Raw genomic sequence first — 17,121 nt, forward strand, 5'->3', positions numbered from 1 at the left:
TGCTTAGTGGTAGGATACTTGTATGCCACTAGAGGTCCCATGTTTGATTCCTGGCATCTCCAGTTTGAAACAACCATATACAAGAGGATAAGACTTGTGCATGAGGCCATGGTAAGATGCTGCTAAAAAGAGCAGAAAATACTGAGCTAAGCAACAAATCTGCTGACCTATTGCTGCCATGTTAAAAATCAAACGTTGGAATCATTGGCCCGCCAAATGTTGTTGGAACTGCAACCCCCAGCATTCCTTACCATTTGCTACACAGGCAAGGGTTCTGGGATTTTGCAGATCAACATGATTCCTACCCACCAACCTAGCAATAGAAATAGCAAGTACATTTCTATACCATTTATCAGTGCACTTAAGTATTTCCTAAGCAGTTTATAATGTGTAAGCCAATTGTTCCCAACAAGCTGGGTACTTATTTTAGTGACCTTGGAAGGATGGAAGCCTGAGTCAAGCCTGAGCCCCTGGCTGATAACTGTGAATGGCTGCAGTACAGGCATTTAACCACTGCACCACCAGGGCTCTAGATTCAAATTCTAACTAGACCTGCTGAAGCCATGGGGCATCTCCAAGTGTTAACTTTGCCAAGTTCTCATTAATTTCCTAGGTGTACTCTACTTGGAACTATAGTGTTTAGGCTCATGTGCGTTGTATATTTTTATCACAATTTGGACACCTTAATAAAAATCTCCTTGTCTGCTGCTTTCTTTCCATGTAGTACAAGCAAGTGGAGCAGTACATGTCCTTCCACAAGCTTCCGGCAGAGATGCGCCAGAGAATCCATGACTACTATGAACACCGTTACCAGGGCAAGATGTTTGATGAGGAGAGCATCCTGGGAGAGCTGAGTGAACCCTTGAGAGAGGTGAGTGGGGCTGGAATGGGGCAGCTAGATTAAAGTCTACTTCCTCAGATGCATTTGGTGGAGTGGAAGGCCAGAGACAGACCTATATATGCCATTGGTGTATGAGAATGTTAATTCAAAATCATATATGTAAGGAAATGAAGTGGCAAGTCCACTTTTACCAATGGTCGTTGGTGAACAAAGGCATTGGAAACTAGCCTTTGAATATGGAAATGAAATTAGATTGATGGTGTCTTAGCGCAGTCTTAAGGTTATTTACTCTGAATTCCCTCTGGGCTTGCCGTGTCATGTTGGGCATGACCTAACAACTCCTAGATGCCTCAGACATAATAGCCAAGAATTAGGTATTCTGGGAGGTGAAGTTCAAAACATCTGGAGGACTTAAGAGTGAGAACCCAGTGAGAAAGAGATGGCTTTTATTGCTGCTTGTTTTGTCAGTTCACTGGCATTTATTGTATCTGTAATTGTGGTCATAGGTCAAATCAAGGGCTTCACTAGGTGGTATTTAAATACTTCTGTATAAAATTAAGAGCACTGTGACATCCTGTGATTTTTCTCCAACAACAGGAGATCATCAACTTCAACTGCCGGAAGCTGGTGGCCTCCATGCCTCTGTTTGCAAACGCGGATCCCAATTTTGTCACATCCATGCTGACCAAGCTGCGCTTTGAGGTGTTCCAGCCGGCTGACTACATCATTCGGGAAGGGACCATTGGAAAGAAGATGTATTTTATCCAGCACGGAGTGGTCAGCGTGCTTACCAAAGGCAACAAGGAGACCAAGCTGGCCGATGGTTCATACTTTGGAGGTAAGCAAGCCTTTCCACACCGCTCAGGATTCTCCTTTCTTTGCTGGGTAGCAAACTGCAGTATGAAGCCAGGGTGGCTTATGATTTAAGTGTTGGACCAGGACTCTAGAAGGTCAGGGATCAAATCCTTGCACAGGCCATGGAAACTCACTGGGATATCTTAGGCAAGTTACACTCTCTCAGTCTTAAAAGAAGGCAGTGGCAAACCCACTCCAGAATAAATCCTGCCAAGGAAAATCTAAAGTAGGGTTTCTTCTTACCTCCCTCCCTCTTTGGTCAGATTAAGTTAGATTTATAAACAGTTTTCCAGCTGTGGGGTGGTCATTAAATATCTTAGAATACATATCCCTGCAAATAAAAGCAAACAGCATACCAAATTAAGAAAGCCAATGAATATTAACTCTTTAGATTTATTGACCGCAAAGGAAATAGGTGCTTAGGACAAATACCACTCTCTCCTGGCAGGAAAGGGTACTGCATAATGAGTCTGAATTCTCAAAACTTGTTTACCTTCAACAGATTTTATATAGTAAAGATGGTAAGCAACGGGGGCTTTGATGGCAGGTAGCATGGGCACCTCTCTCTACTGCTGCATGGCTTTCAATGGACAGGAGGAATGGGAAGCATGAACAGATGAGACAAAGTGTCAGCCTTCTGTATCCACGGATTCTTTATCCACGGATTCAACCACCCACAGATTGAACATTTTAAAACGTTATACATTCCAAAAAGCAAAGCTTGATTTTGCCATTTTATATAAGAGACACTATTTTACTATGGCACTGTATTTAATGGGTCTGGAGCATCCACTGATTTTCTTATCCATAGGAGGTCCTGGAGCCAAACCCCAGCAGATACCAAGGGTCAACTGTAATGCAATGGCTGACTGAGAGATTAGTGACAAGAGTATTTTGCCCACACATGACTGGCCTGGGCAAGCCTAATCAGCCCTGCTTTGGAGTCATTCTGCCCACTCTTAGTAGTCCAAAGGGACATGGCTTCTGCCAGGTTTGGCCTGACCTTCAGTTCCCATTCATTGCACAGCTGTAATTAGCATGCAGCAAATGTACAAGGCAAGGTTTGGACGATTCTTGAGAAAGAAAACCCAGGTGGCTTTTTCCATGAATGAATTACTAAGTGGGGAAAAAGAGAAAGCAGCACTGGAAGTACCCGAGAAAATACTACATGATGAGCAGAACCAGAAAGTAGAGTCAAAAGGGAAATATACCGGTGGCTATTTGTGCAACCTGTAGACTGGCAACATGTTACAGTATATGTTACGGTCCTTTGGGGGGCGGGTGTATTTGGTATCTGGCTATAGCAGAGGTAGACAACTGTGGGACACGAGTAGGTCACATTAGTTCCTTAGGAGGCCTTGGGGAAGCAAGGAATTAACCCATCCCTTCATACAGTGGCACACTATCCTCTCAAAACTGCCTTCTCCCACCTAGAAAAATAGAACCATAGAGTTGGAAGAGCCCACAACGGCCATCCAGTCCCACCTCCTCACATGCAGGGACATAGTATCAAAACACCCCCAACAGATGGCCATCCAGCCTCTGTTTAAACCCCAAAGAAGGAGACTCCACTACTCTTCGAGGCAGCGTCTTTCACTGTCAACCAATTCTTACTGTTAGGATGTTCTTCCTAATGTTGAGGTGGAATCTCTTGTTCTGTAGTTTGAATCCATTGCTCTGGATCCTGTTCTCTGGAGCAACAGAAAACAAGCTTGCTCCATCCTCAATATGACACCCCTTCAAATATTTAAAAAGGGCTATCATGTCACCTCTTAACCATTTCTTCCCCAGGCTAAACACATACAGTTCTGGGGGTCATTTTTGGTCCAGGAGGGGCCCTACACACACACACACGCACACACACCAAGAGAGAGAGAGTCATTTACTTTCTGCTTTTTAAAAAAGTTTCTTATGGGCAAAGGGAAGGGGTAAATGACAATGAAAATTGCTCAAATAGCCCCTAGAGGTTTGGGAGCATGAATTGTACAGTGGGGTACAGGCCCCCTAAGGAACTAGTGTAACCTCCTCGTGTCCCACAGTTGGCCATCTCTGCTATAGCCAGATACTGTATGGCAGTGTCATTCTCCAGGACCTCCTGTGTAAACCTGCATTTATTTAACAAAGCAGTAGTTGTGTGACACCTACCTTCCATTGAATAACAACCTTATGGAACTGAGGGTATGCCCAAGCATGTGCTTGCTTCTTCCCAACGAATGTAGTGGTACACTGGGGGCACTGATGAAAGGTTACATATCTTCCAGGGATACACAATTGCATCTGCAACAGTTATACTTGTGGGAACTTGCTTACACAACTGAATATGGTCATTATGCTATGGCAAAAAAAGTGAACCATATGCTTTAGGGAATTTAAAGGTAAAGGTAGTCCCTTGACATGAATGTCTAGTCGTAACCGACTGTAGGGGGCGGTACTCATCTCTGTTTCTAGGCCAAAGAGCCAGCATTGTTTGAGGACTGCTCTGGTGGCCATGTGGCCAGCAGGACTGCACTGCACACTGTTACCTTTCCACTGAAGTGCTACCTATCTATCTACTTGCATTTGCATGCTTTCGAATTGTTAGGTTGGCAGAAGCTGGGACTCACCCCGTCATGCGTCACTCATACCTCGAACTGCCAACCTTCCAACCTTCTGATCATCCAGAACTGGCAATTTAACCACTAAGCCATACTTATACATATATGCATATACTTATGTATAAAAGAGCAGCCAGTCTTTCTTTCTTTCTTTCTTTCTTTCTTTCTTTCTTTCTTTCTCACAATTTATTTTGCCCAAAATATGTTTTGCGCAAAAATGAATTTACAAAGTTGTATATTCTGTGCCAAAAAAATGAAGGTGGTGGTGGTGGGGGTTGTGTGCAAGTGAAGATATTTTTAAAAAGGTCCCCAATCAATCAATCAATCAATCAATCAATCAATCAATCAATCAATCAATCAATCAATCAATGTCAGCTGTAATTAATTAACCCACTGATTTAATTCCATGTTCTGTTGATATACATTAAGTCTAGTTTTGTATTGCACTTCTGATTGGCGAGTCCCATCACCCACTCCACTTGCTGTGGTCTAAAACACATTACAGAAATAAACCAGTTTGAGAGCACTTTAACTGCCCTGGCTCATTGCTAGGGAATCCTGGGAATTGTAGTTTGTTGTGGAGCCAGAGCTCTCTGGCAGAGAAAGCTAAATGTCTCACAAAACTAGAGTTCCCAGAATTCCCTAGCATTCAGCCAGGGCAGTTAAAGTGGTCTCAAACTGGACTATTTCCGCAGTGTGTTTTGGACGTCTCTCATAGCACAGCCTCTCTGGCGATCCCTGTTTAGGTAGTTTGGTTAAATGATCCTCAGCAACCAGGATAACTGTCCACATGTGTATGATGCTGAATGCAAGGAAGGACAGTAGGGTTGCATTTCCCGATGTAGGAGTCTTCACTCCTACATGACATAATGCTCAAGGGAGTCTGTTCTGGTTTGGATGTCAGTCCTGGTGCGAACACAGGCAGTAGGAAGGTAAGGGCTCTCTGTGGTCAAAATACTTCAAGCTGTTCTCTTTCCTTCTAGAAATTTGCCTGCTAACTCGTGGCCGGCGAACGGCAAGCGTGAGAGCTGACACTTATTGCCGTCTCTACTCTCTCTCTGTGGACAACTTCAATGAGGTGCTGGAGGAATATCCCATGATGAGAAGGGCTTTTGAAACAGTGGCACTGGATAGACTGGACAGAATAGGTAAGTCATTGCAGAATGGGATTGTTCAAATAGGTTTGTGTGTCATTTGCAAGGCTAATGCGAGAAAAAAGAAAAGCACCTACAAGGTTGGGTGTCAAAATCAACATCCAAAGGTTCTCACATTTTACATTTGAAATAGCAAGTTTCCAGCCCACTCTCCCCCTTGGTATGCAAATGTTCCATTTAATGAAAGCCTTTGCAAACAAAGAAAAGAGGGGTAGAGGTAGGAAATAAATAAGAAAAACACACACAGCTGCCTAAATCCTTTTCTGAATGCAAACTGAAGTAGAGCTATTGAATCAATTGGATGAACCAGCATGGTCTAGTACTTTGTAGGACTCAGATTCTGGAGATGAGGGTTCTATTCCACACTCAGCCTTTGAAACCCATTGGATGATCTTCAGCAAGTCACACACTCTCAGCCCCAGAAAACCCCATAATAGGTTTTGCCTTAATGTTGCCATAAGTCAGAAACAACTTGAAGGTACACAACAACAACAACGAAATTGTCTAGCATGCAACAATGGATTTAGTTCTAGGTGTGAGAGCCAGCATGGTCTAGTGTCTGAGCATTGGGCTATGACTCTGGAGACCAGGGTTTGAATCCCCACTTAACCATGGAAACTGAGTGACTTTTGGGCAAGGGAGGCAAAGGCAAACCTCCTCTGAACAAATCTTGCCAAGGAAACCCCATGTTAGGTTAATCTTGGGGTTGCCGTAAGTCAGTAACTTGAAGGCACACAACAAGAATTCTAGAAGGGACTAACCAGTATGATTCTTGCCTTTTTTGTTTGATTTTTTTTGGATCAGGAGACAGAGTATAACTAAAAATTGTAACTACATGTCACACAGGCAGGACCTTTTGGCCACGTGGGCTCTGGGAAGATCGGGATCGTAAAGTCCAGGAAATAAAATTTAAACTCCATTAGCAACACAAAAGAAACCTCAATTGAGAACCAGGTTGTCTTTGAGATCAGGTAGCCTTGCACAGGACAGAGACAACCTGGATCTCAAAAGGGAGGAATGGCCTCTGTTTACGTGGGCAGCCTTGCTTATCATCTTAACCAAGAACAACAATAAAAACATCTTGACACATTGTAGACTTTTGACTCCAACATTGTCATTTTTACCCTCCTATATGATTTTTAACACCTTTGCTTAATGAAGAAGCCAGTAGCGCTTTGAAAACTTGCTTCATGTATATTGTGCATTTTGGTTGGCTGCATAAAGATAGCACTGTTTTGTGGATTTTAGATGCCAACCCTTCAATATATTTTAGGGTAGTTCTAGGTGTACCTTGTATCTATAGCTTTGTCCTTGCTGACATGATGAAGATGAAGGGGAAACTTGCCCAGTTTGGGTTCAAGAATGGAGCCCTCCATGATTATTCATCTATGGACTTAAACATCCATAGTTTGAATATAATACACACACACACACACACACACACACACTCCCAAAAGCAAACCCTGATTTGTCATTTATATAAGGGATGCCTTTTTACTATGCCATTGTATTTAATGGGACTAGAGCATCCATGGATTTTGATATCCATGGAGAGTACTGGAACCAAACCCCAGTGGAAACCAAGGACTCGTATAGCAAATTGAAGACAGCAGCTTATTTTAATGATAGAGACAGTCCAGATGTCAGAATTCACCATACAATTTGCAGAAGGTTTGGAAAATCTGCCTAGCAACAACATACAAAACATGTGACAAATTGTATTAAAATACTGGCGATATCTTAGGCAATCACGAAACAGCAGTCATTGTGCTATAAGCACCATGTGAAAACTATTAATGCAGAACCTTTCCTTTCCATTCCAAATTGTTATTGGTAGAAAGAGTCAGTCGATAATAGGGTCAGAACGCTCTGTTAAACCTTAATCTGCATTTTCTTGAGATGCCCAAGAGTTTAATAACTCGGCAGCTTCTCCATTTGTGCTTGAATCAGAATAGGTTTCCTGCAGCATGGCTGTACCCTTTGGTCCTTCATGGGTGAATTGAGAAATCCATCACAAAAAGTAAGGAGGCAAGCCTGTTCCAGCCCACACTGTGTCCAAAGGGCTTTACCTGTTTTTGAATTCAGCCTCTGAGAGGCTTTCATGCGCCTTTGCCACTTGAGAACCGCAGAGTCGTTCCTGTTCCAGTCCTGTTCCGAGGTGTGAGTCTCCAGGAACAATGCAAGAATACAAAAGGTCTCTCTTGACAGAAAGGAAGGGCCCTAGCCACCTGAATTCTTACAGTGCAGCCAAAGTGCAGGCCCAGCGATGGAGAGAGGCGATCAGAAGAAAAAAGAACACAATGCAGCCGTTAATGACTGCCAGCGCCTCTGCAAAATGCTAACAGCCAAAAGCTTAAAATTTGATTAGGTGATACAATTGTTATGGAGAACATATCCCTCCCCATTCCCTGGAGAGAAACGGGGAGGGAATCACACTTCTTTATGCCACAAAACCTCTCGTATCTTATCTGGGGCCGGTTGTAGCTGACTTCGCTCTTCTTTCCAAATTGCTTTCTTTCCCTTTTCTTTCCCCTGTGCCCATAATTCTATGGTTATAACCCAGTGTTGCCGTATCAAAAGGAGGCACAGCGTCAGATTAGGAACAAAGGGTAAATCGTAGATGTATTTGTCCCCCGCCAGTATTTGTCTTCTGGCAGAAGAGAGTGGGGAAATGTCTTCTCTCGTCCCACAAGTCAGTGTGGGCAAATGACAGCCCTCCAAATGATTTTCATCAGTTCTAGTTGGCACAGAGGAACATTGGGAGTTATAGTTCAACCATAACTGGAAGGCAAAGGGATCCTGAAGCCCACTTGAGACTAACTGAAAGAAACAAGTTGTAGACAAGCCTACTTCCTCAGATGCATGGAAGGGTGAAACTGGAAGGGTATATTTAGTTTACCCCTGCCTTATGGATGATACTGAATTTGGTATTTAATGATATAGAAAGCCAGCATGGTGTAGTGGTCTCAGTGATGGACTAGACACTGCCTAGTGCAGTGGTTCCCAACCTGTGGGTTGGGACCCCTTTGGGGGTCGCCTAAGACCATTGGAAAACACCTATTTAATTACAGTTATGAAGTAGCAATGGAAATAATTTCATGGGTTTGGGTCACCACAACAGGAGGAACTGTAGTAAGGGGTCACGGCATTAGGAAGGTTGGGAACCACTGGCCTAGTGACATCATCTACCTAGCAGGCTTACTCTTGGTCCCACCGCCATCAACATCTCTACTTGGCTAGGACACAAGAGAGGGCCTTTTTGGTGGCTGCTCCCACCCTCTGGAACTCCCTTCCATGGGAGACTAGGCTGCCCCTTCCCTGCTTTCCTTTTGCCCACAGGCAAAGATGTTTTTGTTAGGCTTTTAATATGTTTTCATGTTACTATGTCTTGTTAGTAGGCTTTTTAATTTGTAATCATTCCCAGAAGGCTTCTTATTGGGCTGCGTGCTGTATTTATTTTATGTTTTCAACTTTTGTATATATTTTTTAAAATTAATTTTAGATTGTTTAAATGAAATTATTTTAATTGTTTTTAAAATTGGATTGGTAGGTTTTTAACCAATTTTATCTGTGAGTTGAATTGGGTCCCACTCTGGCAGAAAGTCAACAGGATGGATGGATGGATGGATGGATGGATGGACGGATGGACGGACGGACGGATGGACGGACTGACACTGGGAGAGCAGGGTTTGAATCCCCACTCAACCATGGAACCCCTAGATCACCTTGGGCAAGTCACACTGTCTCAGCCTTAGAGGAAGGCAATGGCAAGTCTCTTCTGAACAAATCTTGCCTAGAAAACCCCATGATAGTGTGGCCTTAGGGTCAAACCTTAGGTTAGAAACGACTTGAAGGCATACAACAACAATGAAGAACCTAAAGGCAGTCCTAGTGATCCATCTTAGTACAAAATCTTGTTTCCCCAAATTGGTCAAGCACCAGGAATCAAAGACAGTTGGAAAAGATAACATGGAGGAAGACACAATTAAAGCACTTCCAAGAGATGTCCATCCAACCTGTTTTAAAAACCGTACAAGGCAGTCTATTCCACATGGATTTGTGAAACCCATCAAGCAACTGCTCAGCCAACATTCAGGAGCTAAACAAAAGCTAAAGGGGGAGGATTAATGTTAGGAGGTAGTAGAATTCCTTGCCATTCACCTTGAGGGAAGTAATAGTGCCACTCTGTTCTGCTTTGGTCAGACCTCACCTGGAATATTGTGCCCAGTTCTGGGCACTACAGTTCAAGAGGGATATTGACAAGCTGGAGTGTTTCCAGGGGAAGGTGGCCAAAATGGTTAAAGATCTGGAAACCATCAATGGCTTAGGGAGCTGGGTACATTTAGCCTGGAAAAGAGAAGGTTAAAGGTGACATGATAGCTGTGTTTAAATATTTGAAGGGACATCATATTGAGGATGGAGCAAACTTGTTTTCTGCTGCTCCAGAGATTAGGACATGGAGCAATGGATTCAAACTGCAGGAAAAAAGATTCCACTTAAACATTAGGAAGAAGTTCCTGATGAAAGCATTGTTGACAGTGGAACATGCTGTTGCCTTGGAGAGAGGTGGTGTCTCTTTCTTGGGAGGTTTTTTAGCAGAGGCTGGATGGCCATCTGTTGGGGGTGCTTCGATTGTGTATTCCTGCATGGCAGAAGAGGGTTGGACTGGATTGGGGTCTCTTCCAGCTCTATGATTCTAAGGCAATGTGCTGATATGGGGGGGAAAATCTTCAGAAATCACTTTCTACATGAAGACAGAATATTTGTATCAAACTGTGCTGAACCCAACTTGTGACTTCTAGCCAAATAATTGCATCCCAGGTGAGGAAGAAGATTCTGAGACGGCAATCTTTCCTGCAAAGGCTGACTTGTTTACCTAACTATTGTTTTTCACTGTTTCAAAGGGAGGCTCCTTTGCTCTCTTTTCGCCAGCTGGCAAATACCATCTCATTTAAACAGGTCTTGAGCTTTTAAGTGATTGAGGCAGAAGGATTTTTAAATGAGAACTGGATCTTTTGCTATGTTTTTCATATGCTTTCAATGAATGTTTTTGCTTGGATAGTTTCTTTAATGTTTCTTTAAAACTTTTGTACTACAGATTATCTTAGCTATATCTTGTTTTAACTTCTGTTGAATTCTGCTTTGGGTCCCATCTTGGGAGGAAATCAGAATATAAATAAATAAATAGTAATTTAATTAAAAATAAATAAATAAATAAATGCCATATATACTCAGCTATAAGGCAACCTCATATATACATGGAGCACACATTTTAGGATCAAAATTATGGATTTTGATATGACCTGTGGATAAGTTGAGGGTAAAACTTAGAAGCATGTAACAAAAAATGTAAAGGGCAAGGCAAAGGATGAAAAGGCAAAGCAAAGAAAATGGCGACTACATTAGCAGTGGTTATATCATTTAACTTTAATGTGACAACTTTGCCTGCTTTTAAAGCAGACAAACTGACAAACGTATGCAAATTCACATCCTTCACAACCCAGTTCCTTTTGACACTCCTTTGGGGCTAAGCGCCAAAGACATCCTTCAGTGTTCTGATCTATAGCACTGCTGAACTCCACTTGGTACCTGGTTTTTAAGGTGAGTTTTAAGGGCATTTGCAGTCACAGCAATGATGCCACAATTGTCAATATCAATACAAAACAGTTATAGTTGGCTCTCCATATCAGTGGGTTTTTTATCCATAGATTCAAGCATCCACTGCTTAGAATCATAGAATAATAGAGTTGGAAAAGACCACAAGGGCCATGCAGGCTTGAAAATATTGTGTGTGTATGACAGCATTTTACTATCCATTGAATCTAATGAGACTTGAACATCTGCAGATTTTGATATCCACAAGGTGTCCTGGAACCAAACTCCAGCAGATACCAAGGGTATAAGGTTGTAACTCTAGCTTACAACATCACAGATTCCTAACAAGATTCCAACCAATTTGTTAAAAATTATTGGTGGTTTTTTTTAAATCAACTTTTATATTTCCCATTATTTTAATTGCATCTTGTTTTAACTCAAACTGTGTGCTGCTTTGGATCCCATATTGGGAGAAAGGTGGGATATAAATCTAATTATGTACTTGCCTAGGTAAGAATTTCATTCTTTCACTTTTCTGATCCTGAGTTGGCAGCTCTTAACTTCTGTCTCCTTCTTTCTCAGGAAAGAAGAATTCCATCCTGCTGCACAAAGTCCAGCATGATCTCAACTCCGGTGTCTTCAACTACCAAGAGAACGAGATCATCCAGCAAATTGTGCAGCATGACAGAGAGATGGCCCACTGTGCACATAATGTTCAAGCTGCTGCAGCAGCGGCAGCGGCAGCAGCATCCACCCCGACACCAGTTATCTGGACACCCCTTATCCAGGCCCCTTTGCAAGCTGCAGCAGCCACCACCTCCGTAGCAATAGCTCTGACCCACCACCCTCGCCTTCCGACAGCCATTTTCCGCCCTCCGGTCTCTGTTCTGGGTTCTCTGGGAAAACCACAAAACCAGACTCCAAGGCATCTGAGAAGGTTGCACTCCTTGGTGTCATCAGCCGGGCCTTCTGTCATGGGTTCTCCTTTGAGTACACCATCCCAGCAGCATACTCCAGGAGCCGAATCCCTTTCCTCATCTTCCTTCCAGATCCAGCAGCTAGCAGGATTTACTGCCTCCGCTGGCTTAGGCCAGTTCCACCGGGCCTCAGTTGGTTCCCCCTCCGCTAGTTCAGCTCAGCAAGTCTTGGGCAGCCCATCCTTGGCAGGACAGAGCCAGCTGCAGCCAGGGCCTTCAGATCCACCAGAAAGGAGTGCTCCACAGCAAACTTTTGACAACAACCTGTCAAGTGGCTTTGGCCCCTTCCAGAAGGCCCCCACTAGTTTGCCCTCAACCACCACCACCACCTTCCCCCAGCAGCCTTCAAATTCATCCAGTAGCCCGCTCAACCGCTTGCAGCCCGCTTGCCCACCTCTCCAAGTGGGACAGACCCAGCAGCCCTCAGGAACTGGAGCACTTGGAGGGATGAGTCACTTTCAGTTGCCTCCTCCATCCAGTTCTCCATCCTCTAGCTTAAGCCAACTGGCACAGGCCTCTGGAAGCTCTCCTTCGGCCTTGTGTCAAACCCAGTCAAGTGCATTAGGACCTTCAGCTGCGCCTGCAACTGTAGCTCAGTTGCACCAGGAAAGGTCACCCTTTACCTCTATGTCTCCATTGAAACAGCCCGCTTCCACCCCTCCTTCATACCCACCTTCAGGCCTTAGCCCTCCTAGTCAAAGCCCTTCACCCAGGACTTTCCAGTGTAGCCCCCCTGGACCACGGGGCTCCCATGGATCTCTACTGATGCCTCAGACCTCCAGCCCACCACTGCAGGTCCAGCCCAGGGGTTCCCCGTCGCTTCCACCAGGACGATTGACCCAGGACCTCAAGCTGATTTCTGCTTCCCAACCCTCTCTACCCCATGAAGTGGCTCAGACTTTAAGCCAAGGCTTTCCTCACTCCTCCAGAGAGTCTGTTTCTAGCTTCTCGTCTTTCATTGGAGGAACAAGAGGTGGAACAGGAGGGACCAAACCTCTAGGGAAGCCATATAGCTCTGTGCCAGGGCGAGTGACTCTACCACGCCAGATGTCCTCAGGTTCTCTGCCTCATCCACGTATGTTTGAGGCCAGTTGCGCCATTTCCCCATCGCTGACTGCTACTGACGGGAGGAAAGGATCCATAGGGCTCACTGAGGAGTGGGACCCCATCCGATCCAAACTTCCCTCCAATTTGTGAGAGGCTCTGCACCTCTTACCCCTTTCCCTGCACAGCCCTGAAGAGGCGCTTTATTTCATCCTGATCCCAATTGACTCCATTTTCTGTGACTCAATTTTCTTCCTTGCTTTTCATCAAGTTAAAACTATGATTAGAGGTTTGTTTGTTTTTTTAAAAAAAAGGTAAGAAGAAGAACAACAAAAAAGATAACCAGGTATTCTTAGAGCTATAGATTTTCAGTCACTTTCTTTTATAGAGTATTTTACTACATGGAACAAAAGGTTGGAAAAGGGAATGTAATCAATATGCAGTAATAACCTGGAGATGAGAGATATAGTCGATACGAATGATCAGCCATGGTTTTGACCGTATAAGTGTCTGTGGAAAGACAGACCCCACATTGATATGGGTCAGTGCTAGGCATCTAGTTAGTGAGGTACTTTCTTGAAAGTATCACCATTAAATGTTTACTCAGTTTCTGGTTAGACCTGTAGGGGATAAATGCAGTCTTGGAACTAGGTGTGTAAAACAAAAGCATATTTACTTCCTTGAAGGTAATGAAAATCATTCGGCCAGCCATTTAAGAGGTTCTCTAACCCACCGTCAAATTCAAAACTAACTTACTTCTAGACCCCACCTTCCCAGTGAAATTGGAAAAAATTCAGTGTCAAACCAAATGCCAGTGCTGAAAAACATCCCAACAGTGAAGATGAAACCATATGTCAAATGGAGATCCAGAAGACTTAATTTGATCACACAACTGCTGAGACCACCATTTAAATGGAAAGGTGAGAACAGTAGTCTTGCCAAGCCCTTTCCCCCGAGTGTTGCTGTTTTCCTAAAAATTAAAAGTAACCCCAAGAAACAATGGCCCGAATTCTGTGGTGCTTGTAAGTGGACCTGCATTTGCAGAAATTAGAATTGTGCAGTTGTGAAACAACCATGTCTAGTAGCAGGCTGCTGCTACATAGCTATGTAGCAGAACTGGCAAAGGGACCAATGCACAACAGTACTGATGTGCATTGATCCCAATGCATATTGCCTCAATCCTGATGTGTACTGCATCTGACTTGATGAGCATCAAGCATCAGTATGCATCAAGCACTGTTGTGGGTCCCAATATGCATCTTCACAATGCAGTAACTGGGTTTCTTAGTACCTCTGCTACTTAGTTATGTACCCACAAAGTTACATTGATTGTACAGGATTCCAGCATTTATTTTTCTCCACCAATGTCTTTGATGGGCCTGGGGCATTATTGTCATGTTTTAAGGCCCCATTGGGCCATTGCAGGCCCAAGAGAATTCATATTTTGCAACAGGAAGTGGGTAAACATGGTAAAAATGCTGCCACATTCCCTAGAGGATTTCAGGAAAGTCATGGGGGGGGGGTTTCAAATTTTTTATCCTAGGGGCCACAAATATGACCCTGGGAGGCAGCCAACCTATGGGCCATACTTTGCTTATCCCTCACTTAGAGGTTGGAGAGGGGATAGAAGTAGGGAAGTTCCTGAAGATCAAGAAGTGGGATGGCATACCCTTCAACACTTTGGCAAGGTGCAGTCCCAATTAATCCTTTCTCATTCTTCTTTCTTTGCAGTTTTTCAAAATACCCTGGTATCCAGTTGCTGCAAACTAAGTTCAAACTGCAAAAGTACTTTGCACTTGCAAGGGGAGAGGAAAAAAAGGGGCAAAATCTTGCCCTTCCCAGTAGACTCAGGCCAAAGCAAACTGCTGCAACCTCTCCTAACTTGTGCTGTTTCCCCCATTAATAACGTTTGCTATATCGACATCACTGTGATGGTGCTTGGTCACATGTGTCCCTTTTCATCCGTGAAATGTTGGAAGGTATGATAAGGACATGTGAAGGGAGACAACACCTTTGGATGGTAGGATAATTTCTATTTTATAAGGGAACCAAGTGATTTATCTCTTCCCCCTTTATTTTTTTAAAAACCAAAAGTCAAGCAACTGTGCCCTGGTTGCTTAAGAAATCATTGATTAGCAATAGAAGAGATGGCATATATGAATTGGTTGCATGGTGTTCTGGTATGAAAGATGGCTGCGCTCACATTCTCATGAAGGCAGCCATTTTCTTCTTTCTCCACACAATGCAAACCCTACATCATCATATAATGCTTTTCTCAATACAATTCTGAACTGATTTTAAAAGCTGCCATCTCCTAAGGGCACAATACTGCTGGCCACCTTGTCAAAGTAACAGTACCTCACTCACTTGAAAGTGCTGTGGTTTTTGCAGGAACTATTGCAGAAGGTCCTATGGTTGCAGAAAATTCTGCGTTTGCCTTTCCTGACATACAAATGTCCAGCCAAGGTGGAATTGCATATAGCTCTCCCCATGTTAAAAGAAAATGCTAAGTGTTCCTACCTTTTCTTCAAATGCTGGTGGGAAAAAAATATGTATGCATGATTTCCCTGTAACTATGGCACAAGGTTTAAGAAGCCTTCTGCTCCAGGCACCAATTCGCAGCTGTCATTTCCACTTTCAGCCTCAGCCACTGCAGTGTGACCTGTGTGTTTTAAAATCAACCAACAATAATAGAAACGCATCTAGTTCCATCTAGTGGTTGATTCACCATGAGGAATTTAAGTTGATATGAACTTTTCAATTGAGTTTTGGGGCTGAGGAAGTCATTTGGAAATCCATGCTTCAACAGGGTGAAACTTCATCACTGCAGTTACAAAGGCATAACCTTGAATTAAGCATTCATAACTGATTCATATTCATGATATTTACATCTTCAATAGCATAGGGAATATGTAGGGTTCATAGAAGTCCCCCAGCCCTGGCTTATGGGGCAGCAGCCACTATGGATAATGGAGGTCAAGTCACCATGGAACATCAACTGATATTGTCTCTCCCCCTACCCTGATCCTGCACACACAAAAGGAGTCTGGAATCTCTTCTTGACAATAACTACTTTTATTATTACACAATTGAGTTATTACAGCAATGGAACCGGTTCTGCCATATGTGCATTTCTGCAGCTCTTTTGAAAAGGCAGCATAAATTAGACTTTTACTGTGTATGACTGTATGAGCAATAAATCTCCTGGAATCGACCAGTTGCCCAGATGAAGTCCCGCATGCTCATTCAAGGTACATTTTGAGTTTCCCTCATCACCAGATATGGATGGCCCAGAATACAATACCTTGTAGATAAATCAACCAAGTGGCAGGCTAATCTATGTTGCAGCCTCTTTGCTCTGTACCAATCCATTCATCTTTCTTTTATAAGGCCTCTACTGTCACACACAAAAAATCCGTCTCATAAGCCTTTTCCATTAAGTGTCCCCAATCCTTATTTTGACTCTTTCGTTTGGACTTGAGAATCCCACAATCCTTGTGCTGTTCTGCTCATCTGGATCAAGAAATGAAGAAGAGGTAAGGCTACTTTCTAGTGGGGCCAAAATCCACAGGAATAATCTTCCCACTACCCAGGCCTTTTTCCAGTTTGCTTAATTTTATATCAAAATTTGTTTTTTGGGAGAAAAATTCCCCACAAAATAGCAAAAAATTAAAAATAAAAAACCCCATCCTCTGATGTGCCTGTTGCCTCCAAGAATATAGCCAAGCTAAATGGGCTTGCTGTGCTTTGCTGGGTTGGAACTAAGGTGTAATCCAAGCCTCTGTCTTCCGTAAAGGTTCAAGGGTACCCTGGGGGAAACCAAGGAAATGTTTATACTGAATACTAATACTACTGCTATATGGCTGTGTGCATACAGATGTGTGTTTGCATCTGCTGATGAATATATATGCATTCATGAATGCACAACATGCACATACAGTATAGATATTGTTTTAAAACAGACACCAAAATTGACCCTCCCTGAAGCCAGCTCAAGTTAATTCTCATGACTAAGTTCAGGATGAAAACAACAAATCTAGTTCAACATGGCTGCTTTCGGT

At 43.3% G+C, this 17,121-nt stretch overlaps 1 protein-coding gene across 1 annotated transcript in view; it reads left to right on the top strand.

Moving 5' to 3' along the window:
* The window catches only part of HCN4 (hyperpolarization activated cyclic nucleotide gated potassium channel 4), a 120,472-nt gene extending 107,075 nt beyond the window's left edge, over positions 1–13,397 (top strand). The window contains exons 5-8 of the mRNA XM_089538686.1: positions 725–871; positions 1,439–1,679; positions 5,274–5,438; positions 11,622–13,397. Of these exons, the coding sequence (XP_089394812.1) occupies positions 725–871; positions 1,439–1,679; positions 5,274–5,438; positions 11,622–13,213 (2,145 nt within the window). The 3' untranslated portion in view covers positions 13,214–13,397. The remainder of the gene's footprint in view (positions 1–724; positions 872–1,438; positions 1,680–5,273; positions 5,439–11,621) is intronic.
* The last annotated feature ends 3,724 nt before the right edge of the window (positions 13,398–17,121 follow it).

The sequence above is a fragment of the Sceloporus occidentalis genome, unplaced genomic scaffold (assembly GCF_023333645.1).
Source record: "Sceloporus occidentalis isolate IW3139 unplaced genomic scaffold, rSceOcc1.0.p SCAF_9, whole genome shotgun sequence".
Classification (NCBI taxonomy): domain Eukaryota; kingdom Metazoa; phylum Chordata; class Lepidosauria; order Squamata; family Phrynosomatidae; genus Sceloporus; species Sceloporus occidentalis.